This window comes from Berghia stephanieae, chromosome 13, assembly GCF_034508935.2.
Source record: "Berghia stephanieae isolate SIO BIC M18660-M18661 chromosome 13, UCSD_Bste_1.3, whole genome shotgun sequence".
NCBI lineage: Eukaryota > Metazoa > Mollusca > Gastropoda > Nudibranchia > Aeolidiidae > Berghia > Berghia stephanieae.
In genome coordinates, this window is record NC_088372.1 from 3,009,408 (window position 1) to 3,021,907 (window position 12,500).

A 12,500-nucleotide genomic window follows, 5' to 3' on the forward strand; every position below is an offset into this window, starting at 1 on the left:
AACCCCTTACAGCCAGCACACATAACAACTTCATGTGACCCTTGTGCTCTCTCACGCATAACTATTGAATTGTTTCTAGTGTTTGAATAAAAAATGCCCTTTTTCTTGAGATAATCCATTGTTCTATCCCTTTCCTTTACAGGCTGTTTCATGGCCTCTGTAACTTCTGTCTCATCTTTGTGTTTCCTCATCAAATGCCTTGAGAGTTTTGTTTGCAACTGTCCACAGTATGGACAGGGTCTCCTTGGCTTTTTGTATTTCTCTGGAAAAAAAAGAAGAAAATAAAGCACATCATGCTATGAACTATGAAAATAAATCAATAGACAGATCATATGCACATCAGCTACATGACAGCGATAGAGAGGAATAGCATTCCAAATATTTAAGGCCTGGACAAGTAACTGTCATAATTCCTTCTTGTTATATACTTTTCTACCATCTATTCCTTTGGAAGAGGTATGTTAGATTTGTGGAGACCTCTGCCACATAACAAATCCAGTGAAAAGACGCCATATTTTTGTTTTGAAATAGAAATAAATAGATCAATCCACCCACTTCACTGGGTTCAGGGTTCCCTCTTCATTATAATCAAAATATGAACATAAATCGGAATAGTAACACATTGAAGTCTCATCTGAATACATAGATTGTCCTTTGTTGTTTCAGCGAAAAATCAGACAGAATGTCAAAAGAATTTTAGGTTTTTCCCCAACCACCCCTTGGAGGTATCAGTATCAGCGGAATGGTAAGCGTCATGTTTTTTACGTTGAGCAACAAAATTTACTCCAAATGCTTCACTCGACCCAGGCGGAAAAGCAATCAAGAATAGACCCAAGTCCTATCCAAAGACTAACATTTCATTTAAGTTTATTGTAGGCCCTTGGCCAATCGACAAAATTCAATTCACATAAATTATTTACAACAATCAGAAATTAATTATATCAATAATAGTAATAGAATGCAATGAAGGCAATATCATAATAATAATAATAATAATAATAATAATAATAATAATAATAATAATAATAATAATAATAATAATAATAATAATAATAATAATAACAGTAGCGGCTATAAGTAACAATTAATATAGTAACAAAAGTAATAATAGACTATAGTTCATAGTCATAACAATGACTTTGTCATTGAGGGAGTGAGAAAACATCACCGGCTGGCAGAACAAACAGCCGACATCAATCAAACGTCCTCCAGACCGGTTGAGCATCGGCTTCATTAATTCCTTAAAGACTTCCCCCCAACTGCCTGAACGATGCTGATGCCCAGACAACTTAATCCTGATTTATATTTTGTGGGAATGAAATATGACATGTATATGCCGGAAATATTTCAATAACAAACACACTGTTCAGATAGAAAATATTTGAGTCTTGCCTTTGTTAATTGATACAGGTAAGTTAGGAAAATAAATGCTAGTAAAAACGATCAGCAAGTTCGTGAACACTGCTTCTCAACTCGAACATATGTTTTCATCAAATCTACACACATCATGTTGTGAGCTGAATTTTAATGATCTCAGTTGTCATTGAAAGGAAACCCAAGAATTTTAGAATAAAGAAAAATATTGAACCTGGAAGTCAAAAGGGTTTGTAGCACAGCAGGCATTATCAAAGTATAATTTTAGTACCGACAAATTAAAAAGAAAATGTGCTTTTCTTTAAATGCTCCCAATCATCATATACTGTTTAGGTTGCAAGATTAATAAAAATGTTATCTACTCTGATTCTCGTTAAGTTTCCAGCTGGTCTGTGAAAAAAAGCCTTAAGCATCATAGAAATACAAAGAAACAGTTTTAATATATAGATGGGTTGTAACAAAAAAACCATTTTAACACTTACAATACAAGCAATTTAAGTCTATTACAGACAAAAAAAAACCCCAATAAAATAAACATGAACATTTTTATGGCTGGTTTCACTGATATCACTCACACATTGGGGTTTCAGATTCTAAGATGTCCACCCTATCAAATTTGGATTTGTGCTTGTTATGTAAATGGTAGCGTATTTTGCGACGCAGCACTGCCAAAACAGAAAAAAAATGCAATAACACAAATGCAGCACCATGGAGGGGGTGGAAGTTTTCTTTTAAAAGGAATGGGTAAATTAAAATTGATCCCACAAATATCAAAGGAGAAGAATGACAAAAAAATGACTCACCATTGCACGTAACACGTTGGTTTGCAAGTGTATAGCATTCGGGTTGAACCTGGGTCCCAGACTGGCAACGAGGTTCAGTCTGTGATAGTTGTGGATGAGGCTCTGACTGAGTTGGGGAATGAGCACTAGGTTCCAAAGACAATGATGTACTCAGCATTGGGTACCTCACAGAGTACGTAGAGGAATCAGACTCGGAGTCAGCAACAAAATCGGGACCCTGTATATTTTGTGGAAAAGATGACAGATCAATCAATTTATTCATGTTGACAATAAACATGAAGAGCCATTGTTTAATAATCCAACTAAACAATTAGCTGGTTAATAATGCAAGTATAATAAAAAAGAGTTGAGAAAGGCAGACATATTGTCTAAGTATTTAATATGTTCAACTGTGCTTGGATAAATATAGATACACCAACCAGGGTTTCAGTAAACCGTTTTTAACCAACTCTTTAAATCCTACACCAGGACCAACAACTACAAAACAATTTTTTATATCACTACGATTCTGGACATATAAACGGTTTTCATTGCAACAATATGAACTTCCTAACCTTGCAACTGCAATATAGTTAACAAAAAAAGTTGATAAACATTACGATGCAAGAGAATTTGGACAAAATGCGAGATCAAAAGTATAATCCCAACAGAAGCTATTTTAATTTTTCCTGGAAACGCATCATTTTCACATTTTGTCAAATAAAAAAACAAACGACTTCAAATGTGAATGGCTCATCAATGAATATCACTTCAAAATATAACGAGGAAGGTTTAAAATAGTGTTATTGTTGGCGAAGTCCACTGCAAAGAAAAATTTTTAACAACAAAAAACTAGGAGATCTCACTGGTGTAAAACAGTGTTGTCCTTGTCCTGAAATATTGTATTGCGCCTAACAGACTGCAGGTCTCATCTTTTGTGGCAAATGTGTTTTGTCCACCACAAAATATGTTGATGTGAAGCATTTTGAGCATGGTGCCAACTGTGGATAAACGCTATACAAATGTTATGATTTTATTTTAATGTACATACTTACCACAAATGAATCATGTGATATGGAACTTTGTTCTGCATCACTTTCAGGCTCTGAGTTGGAGTCTATATAGAAAATAAAAACAACAAAAAAAAAGCTGAAGACTATCATGTGCAAGTTTTTCTCTAAACTCTTAAACAAAAAATCATGCCATCTTGTGCTGTAAAAGGATTTTTTAAAAATTATTTACCTTATGACTATTGTCCTTTGGAAAAAAAAAGAAAATTAAGTCCGAAACCTTCTGGCTATTTTCTTTTAAATTTCAAGAACGTCAGAGTTGGCAAGGGAGGACGGAAATATAATTCCAGAAACCAATCTGTCTATAATCATATCCATATGATAGTTTTTCGTTCAAGATTCAGGTACAGTCCACTTAGGATAATCGCAATACCTTGGGATCATCGAAAATGTTGGGATTAACCGAAATTCAGTTTCCTGTCCACTATTTCAACATTTTACACATTTATTGTCAACTCAAACCAGTAAATAATATTCTTAGTCCACCACATACAGAGCAATTTGATTGAAACAAAAACCATATGGCAGCCCCGTGTAGATTTGTCAACCAAAAGCAGCTATGAAGCAAGCCGATATCTTATTCAGATTGGAAGAAGTTTCAATCTTTTTTCTCAACAATTCAACATTTGTCAGAGTTAAAGAGATTAGCCTTAATGAGAGACAATAAGCTCTCACCAAACTCGTTGGTCACAATGCACAGTTGTTAATCCTAAAACAAAGGATATCGCTCAGTCTCTCTTATAACTGTCATTTATAACCTGTTGTCAAGATTATGACCAGCCCCACCCCTCTTCTATTTAATGGCCACCGATGACGTCACAAACCCATACTGCAGAGCCCCGCCCTCTTTCGACTCTAACAGAGTGGTGACACACTACTGTAGCATTAAATCCTGCTCACTCTCGATTCTTCAACCTGTCACGATTTCATCCATGATGAAATTTAATCATGATATACTGTTTGATTTCTTGAATTTACCACTTTTTAAAAAACCGAAGTTTGTTGCAATTAACCAGTGACTTTTATATAGAATTATTTCCATTGCTTAGGAAATATTGTGATTAACCGAAAGTTGCGATTAAACGAGTTGCAATTATCCGGAGTGGACTGTAATAGTATTACACATCATGACTCAAAAAAAAAAAAAAAAAAAAAGCAAACTATGTGTACCTAAATGTTATTCATTTCCTCATCAAATTACATTCTTACCATTAACATCATAGATCACATCAAAAGGGTTGTCTGGATTGACAGCAAGACATTTTTCAGGATTTTTAAAGCTCAAATCTCTCTGATCTGAAGTTACAAAAGAAATAGCATATTCTCAACATTAAACTATGATTTTGTGATGGCTGTGATATGGCATACTGTATGCATAAAGCAAGATGCAAAGACAGGTTTAAGTTTAAATTATTTTATATTCTTTTCAAAAATCCATTCTAGTTTTGCCAAAATAAAATAAACACGAGAAGTGTTGAGTTGGATAAAGCTAAAACTAAAAGTAGTAGTGGTAGTAGTAGTAGTAGTAGTAGTAAACGACAGATCTTACTCACTAGTGTGAATCTACAGTCTACAGAAGTTCCCGAATTATCTGACTCCACTTCCAAATGACTGACTGACAAGTGACAATCATCAATCGGTGTGTGTGTGATTGTGATGTCTACCCTATTGAAAATCTTAAATCAACAGTGATGTAATAAGAATGGCCAATAACTTACCATTTAAATTATCTCGGTGTCTCTTCAATGATGCCTCCAGCATCAATTTACCCCACGATGCCATAGACGTCTAGTTTGGAACTCAGCAAGTGACGAAAAAATACTTGCGGCTATAGAGAGGACGTCCGTCGGCCACTCTCTCCGCAAGTCAGTTGTTATCAGATAATCATTGGTTCTTGAAAAATATAGAAACACAGCGGTTCATTTAAAAAGACTCTTTTGTAGATCAAGATATAATGTTAGGTATTGCACTTTAAAATCTCTTCAGACATAGAACGGGTCAACTTGACGTCTAGACCAAATCATTTCGAAGATCGATATGGCAACAGCAACGCCTGGAATGGAGGATTTAAATGCGGCATCTGACGATTCTACTGCTATGACAGAAGATGCTCCATTTCACGACGTCGAGATGGCTTCAACTGGCATCAGGCATCAACATGCTACTCAATAATGGGTTTGATGAAGCGTTTGACTAAGAATTAAAGCTGATAACTGATAACCACCTACTACTGACTTGCGGAGTGAGTGAGTGCCGAGTGCCTCTTTATGCGCGAAATTGACTAAACATACGTTTCACGAAAAAAAGAGTTACTATGTTTGCTTGTCTCTTGTCACCAAGATAAGAATCCGGACCAAGATTCGATAAATCTGTTTCTAAAAATAGATTATAATTCGTATATCTTGTTCATTCCTCAGTTCATCAACTTTCACACAATTTTATATTAGGTTTTCATTACTATAAAAATCCATATAATGTTCTAGAATTTTAGAGAAAATTTCGGAAAGATATATTGCCTCACTATTGAAATATATCGATGAAAACACTGGTACCCCTATTGTACTTTTTTCAGGCGGTCACCTTATTGACCAACGTGAAAATTTAGGCATAACTCTTCTTACTGTGGTGTTTAACAAATAACTTCAATACTATGATTTACAATTATATATCCTTGACGGTTGGGTTGACAACTTTAAACTAAAAATAGAAAAGTGAATGTGCTAGAGGTCAAATCAATAGGGGGACCGGATTTTGGTCTCCCTATTGGTAAAGTACTGTAAAATGAACTAATAGGGGTACCAAAAGTCTCCCTATCCGGTATTAATACATATATATATATATATATATATATATATATATATATATATATATATAATATATATATATATATATATATATATATATATATATATATATATATATATAGTAGGTAGTGGTAGGCATCCTTCCGTCTCGAGAGACGATGGTTTGCGCCCTGTATGACTTTAGTCTCATCAGTCTTGTTGAGAGCAACGACGGGTGTGACTCAGCAGACCAATCCTTGCATGGCAGTCTCTGTCTCTACCGCAGTTGTTGCACACATAGTTTGACTGTGCGTTTGGTATTTGGATCTGCTGCCTCTCTTTCCTCCTTGCTCTCCTCTCCTTAAACTTCGTCTTTCTCCTCTCCTCACCTCTCTTCACTCCCTCCATCACCGCATATCTCCTACCGCTGCGGTCGTCAGCAAGCGACTCCCAGGTGTTTGAGTCGATGCCTGTCAATTTCATGTCTCGTTTGCAGACATCATAGAAGCGCAGAGCTGGACGGCCAGTTGGTCGCCGTCCAGAAGCTAGTTCACCGTACATGATGTCTTTGGGTATGCGTCCATTGTCCATCCTGTGTACGTGACCAAGCCATCGCAAACGTCGCTGGCAGAGCATGAGATGCATACTGAGGGAGTTAGCTCTTTCTAGCACTGCACTGCGCTTGGCTAAGAAGCTCATAATATTGCCATCCGGAAGTATAACAGACCAACACACAAAACTGTGTGTATCCATGAACGTTTATAGTCTGGTTAATACAGTTCAGTGAGCATTACTCATAAAAGCGGATGGCAAAAAAAAAATAACAAAGACCTGAGTGACGTCATCTTCGAACTATCTATCTATATATATATATATATATATATATATATATATATATATATATATATATATATATATATATGACCCCTCGTCTCAAAACGGTATTATGTCGGAACGAACCAGATGCTAAAAAGCCGGTGTTAATGTTAAAACTGGTCAAAAATATAAATAGTTGGCATTAGCACCCTAAAATATGGTATCCATTCTCCTCATACAAACTCAACACAAGTCTGATATTTCTGGCTATAAATTGAATTTTCAACATCTTTACCAACCCGACTTAATAGCGTTTTGAGGCGAAGGGTCACATATATATATATATATATATATATATATATATATATATATATATATATATATATATATATATATATATATATATATATATATATATATATGATCAAAATCGACTCTATACTCTACTAACCCTATTATTTATTTGTCTTTCTCGTCTGTGGAACCTATTTTAAATGTATGAAATCCCCAAGTTGATCGGTTTGTCACAACCATAGATAGATGTGAAAGATAACAACTTCAAAGAATACTACAGAGGGGGGGAGAGAGGGGGGCGGGGAGAGAGGGAGAGAGAGAGAGGGAGAGAGAGAGGAGAGAGAGAGAGAGAGGGAGAGAGAGAGGGAGAGAGGGAGAGAGGAGAGAGAGGGAGAGAGAGGGAGGAGAGAGAGAGAGAGGGGGGAGAGAGAGGGAGAGAGAGGGAGAGGGAGAGAGAGAGAGAGAGGAGAGGAGAGAGAGAGAGAGGGAGAGAGAGAGGGAGAGAGAGAGAGAGAGGGAGAGAGAGAGAAAGAGGGAGAGAGAGTGGAGGGAGAGAGGGGGCGAGAGAGAGAAGGGGGGGGGAGGGGAGGAGTGAGTGAATTAGGGCGGTATGGTATGAGAGACATTTTTTGTGATATTTTTTTTTTTAATGAGCTTTTATATAGAGCGATATCCACTTAACGTGCTCAAAGCGCTTTACAAGGGAACCCTGAGCAATAGCAACATTTAACATGTAGAACGAAACATGACACCTGTTAGGCGATATTACAAATTTTTTTTTCCGACAGAGACAACGCTGTTAACGGCCAGGTACTCGTGTTACGGTGAGAGAATGTGAGTAAAGAGCCTTATCCATGGACTCAATTATGAGCCGAGCGAGGCTCGAACTCAGGACCTTCCGATCCGAAAGCGACTGTCATACCTCTAGACCACATAGCCGTGTGTTATATGTCTTGTTACGCTTTTTTTTAATATTTATTTATACGTCAGGTAATTTCAATATTGGCAAAAACTTTCAAACCTGGGACATCTGAGCTAGTCCCAGGTTTGATAGTTTTTATCAAGAACAGAAGAGGGTCACTTTAATCGATCGATATGTGACCCAACGTCTCAAAACGGTATTATGTCGGGATGAACCAGATGCTAAAAAGTCAAAGTAGAGCTGGACTGGTCAAAAAAAAAACACGAAGTACTGGTGTTTAGCAGCCTGAAATATGATATCCATTCTCCTCAATAAAGTTTATAAACTCAACTTAATTCTGATATTTCTGGCCACAAATTTAATTTTCAGCATCTCAATCATCCCGACTTAATACGGTTTTGAGGCGAGGGGTCACATATAGCTGGACGACAAAGGGTGACAAAGAAAACAAACTACATACATAGTCGACACAAAGAATAGTAAGAACAAACCGAGTTCCAATCACAACATTACGATTAATTACAACAACGGAATACGACAATGCGGCGATCGAGCGAGCGAGCTCGGTACTATAATATAATATTTGTAAAGCGATCAAAACTCCCACAATCCTTCGTAACCAAATCAAACACTCCAGAAAAACCCCTCTCAGCTGTCCCAATCAGGGTTGCCAGATTATTTTCAGACATTCTGCCAACTAGATTTTAAAAATCTGCCAAATACCACAAATATTTGCCAAACCGTACTACATAGTTATAGTCACAGACCAGGTCCAGTACTCTCTATGGTTATAGAACCCCCTTTGAAAACTCATCAGTTTTGTTAAACAAAAAATTCTCAAGGCCGATGTCATAATTATTTTTTTTTTCATTTCCCAAGTTTTAAAAAAATCACTAATACATAAAAATTGCCATGGAAAACGTGGAGTATACATGATATAAATAATAATGTAGCAAAATCTAGGCCTCGGAAAATAAAATCTGCCCAATATGTGCCAAACTGCCAAACCTATTGTTTTTTTGTTTTTTTTTTCTTCTGCCAGACGACTTCAAATTCTGCCCCAAAAAAAGGACATTTGGCAGAAATTCTGCCAAATTGGCAACCCTGGTCCCAATGGCCCCCAGTCTTGTTGAGGAGGGAATCGGCACTCGAACACCTCAGTCTTGCGCGCAGAACGCCGAGTTCCCAACTAATCCAAATAACCGGATGTGTTGGCTTGTTGGACAAATCAAACAGAATTATGACACGAGTGTGAGCCAGATGGAGTCGTTTCCAAGAGGGTCGAAGTGAGGCTCGAAATCAAAGGGGACATCAAAAGTAAGAATGTGACCAATCGTCTAAAGAAAAAAAAAATTTTAATTGAGCTTTATATAGCGCAATATCCACTAAAGGTGCTCAAAGCGCTTTACAAGGGGTCCCTGGTCAACAGCAACATTTAACATGTCGGTAGGACGGGACATTTACAATTAAAGCGGCCAAGAAAAGGGAAGACAAAGGGGAATTGGTTCAAACCGGATGTCCCAAAAAAAAAAGTGATTTTAATGTTATAATGACTAGAAATTATGTGAAATGTTAGTTTTTGGTCACTTCAAGAGACTTTATTCGGTGTCTTCCATAGAACATAACAGCTAAACTCGAGTTTCGTGCTTTTGGTGATAACATAACTCTTTGAATTGGGCAGTTATTGTGAGATGTCGAGAAGCTCTTTCGAGCACAATATGTAAATGTTGCTGCTCGAAGCTCGAAGAAATAAATAAAAATGTGAAATTGAATGTAAGCTTCAATTTAATAGCGAAGACAGATAAAATGGACGTTTCGGGTCACGCCTTTATCAACAAACATGATGAATGAAAGTCTACAGATGAATGAGATAATGTGGTAGTGGCATTGTTAAGATGAATAAACAAAAACATTGATGGGCAGGAAATAGTATGCTGCTTTGTAAGGACACACGAATTAAAATAAATCAATATATTATATCTCTGTCGTGTTTCATTCATCATGTTTGTTGATAAAGGGGTGACCCGAAACGTTCATTTTATTTGTCTTCGTTATTAAATTGAAGCGTACATTCAATTTCACATTGTTATTTAGTAATTTCGAGCATATGGAATTTCTTTCTTTCTTGTCGCAGAATTGAACCCATTTAGTTCTTATCATGAAAAATTGTTATGATAACATTTGTTTAACATTAAGATGAAGATTAAAGAGAGAGAGAAAAATGAAAAATAAAATGCACGGACAGACAAGCAAAAAGGCATGTTGATCATGTTGTTTGTTTGTTTGCTTGATTGCTTGCTTGTTTGCTGTGTGTGTGTGTGTGTGTGTGGTGTGTGTGTGTGTACGTGTGTGTGTGTGTGTGTGTGGTGAGGGTTTTGTTTGGGTTTTTTTTTTTTAATCTGTTTTTGTTTTTTGTTTTTGTTTGTTTTTTGTGTGTTTTTTGTTTTGTTTTGTTTCTTGGAGGGTTTTTTAAATATATTTTTTTGGAGGGGGGTGTTTGTTCTTTTTTTTTTTTTGGGGGGGGGGGGGGGGGGGGGGTGGTTGTTGTTGATTATTTTCTTCACCTTTGTGTTTTCTGGATTGAATAGCGCTATCGACGCAAAATGTGTGTATGTATGTATGTGTGTGTGTATATATATATATATATATATATATATATATATATATATATATATATATATATATATATATATATATATATATATATATGCCAGTCTAATCTTTACTCTGAGGATTCTCTGTGGTCAGTTGTAACAGTTCCACTCCGTGGTCAGCTGGTTGTGTCCACCACATAACACTGAAGTAGAGGGTGGGTATAGCAGGGGTGGGTGGGGTGGGACCAATGTCAGTCAAGTCTAGATAATATATAAATGGGGGATTGACCATGTCCATTCTTATCTAATGTACCGTAAAGGTCGATTTAGAGGGGTCTATTCAGTTTGGGATTTGACTCGTCAATCTGTTGATTTATACTTACTCTCTCTCTCTCTCTCTCTCTCTCTCTCTCTCTCTCTCTCTCTCTCTCTTTCTCTTTCTATCTTTCTATCTCTCTCTATCTCTCTCCTCTCTCTCTCTTTCTATCTCTCTCTCTCCCTCTCTCTTCCTCTCTCTCTCTCTCTCTCTCTCTCTTTCTCTCTCTCTCTCTTCCTTTCTCTCCTCTCTCTTTCTATCTCTATCTCTCTCAATCTCATATTTCTGCTCACTTTTACCACATGAAGCATTCTTTGCACAAAATACCATTTATTTCTTTTTATTTTTTTTATTTTTTTTTCATTTTTTTCCGGGGGGGGGGGGAGGGGGGAGACAAGACATGTATTGTGACTCCCATCACAAAAATACCGCCACTATAGCCCCTCCTCCCCCTCCACGTACTAATAATAACTATATACACCTATCTATCTTATCGTCTTGTCCTATTACTATTATCAGTTGAAATGAGTAATGGTTTTGACCTAGAATCAAATAATACATCGAACACACACACACACACACACACGCACACACACACACATACACACACACACACTAGAGTGGCATTTTCTTTTTTTTTAATTAAATGATAAAGAGACGGATAATACGAGGAGATATTATTATTATACGTGGTTTTATCATTGAAGGCACACGGACCGTCAAACTAATTATTAACCTCCCTTGTTTGATATTATTGATATCAGTGGCCTTAAATCACTCAATACAAGATATTATTTTTGCTACTTTTCAAAACTAGGGGGAAAAATGAATTAAAATTGAGCATGTACATATCCAGATAGTCTTTATTCAACTACCAGTAACATGTAAAAACTAAAAACATTAGCTTTGATACTACGCCTATAGATATCATGCGCTTGGCTAAGAAGCTCATAACTTCCATCCAGAAGTATAACGGACCAACACACAAAACTGTGTGTATTCATGATCTTTTATAGTCTGGTTGATACAGTTTAGTGAGAATTACTCATAAACGCGGATGGCAAAAAACAATAACAAAGACTTCCGGGTGGCAATGTTATGAGCTTCTTAGCCAAGCGCATACTATCTATAGAAAGAAGGCTGAATAAAGACTCCCAAATAATGTTAGACCTTTCATACTGACGAACGATTGTGCCAGTGTTTTCTATTCAGATTAATTTTAGACGTGGGATGAACGGCAGACAAAATCGATGTCAGTCAGGGCCGAGTCTTGAGCAGACGAGGATGTTGTAATGGCGTCGACTTGAATAGAGGATTATACGCTCCCCAATGAATTCAAACTCCTTCAGCTTATAGTTATAGACCTCCGTTCAGAATAACAGTATTAGGATGTAGCTGCTACTTGTTTGTTTGGTCAGATGCCGCTTAGCCTGGGGTTATAAATACTATCTACAAAACAAATTGGGGGAGGGGAGGGTTCTCTCTCTCTCTCTCTCTCTCTCTCTCTCTCTCTCTCTCTCTCTCTCTCTCTCTCTCTCTCTCTCTCTCT

At 36.8% G+C, this 12,500-nt stretch overlaps 2 protein-coding genes across 2 annotated transcripts in view; both read right to left on the reverse strand.

Annotated features, from left to right (window-relative positions):
• The window catches only part of LOC144958919 (uncharacterized), a 27,487-nt gene extending 21,473 nt beyond the window's left edge, over nt 1-6,014 (reverse strand). The window contains exons 1-6 of the mRNA XM_078891216.1: nt 5,451-6,014; nt 4,945-5,119; nt 4,436-4,522; nt 3,212-3,273; nt 2,178-2,394; nt 11-262 (exon numbers count right to left, since the gene is read on the reverse strand). Of these exons, the coding sequence (XP_078747342.1) occupies nt 11-262; nt 2,178-2,394; nt 3,212-3,273; nt 4,436-4,522; nt 4,945-5,008 (682 nt within the window). The 5' untranslated portion in view covers nt 5,009-5,119; nt 5,451-6,014. The remainder of the gene's footprint in view (nt 1-10; nt 263-2,177; nt 2,395-3,211; nt 3,274-4,435; nt 4,523-4,944; nt 5,120-5,450) is intronic.
• Nucleotides 1-12,500, reverse strand: part of LOC144958908 (low-density lipoprotein receptor-related protein 1-like) — a gene marked incomplete in the record, with an annotated part of 328,538 nt that overhangs the window by 248,765 nt on the left and 67,273 nt on the right.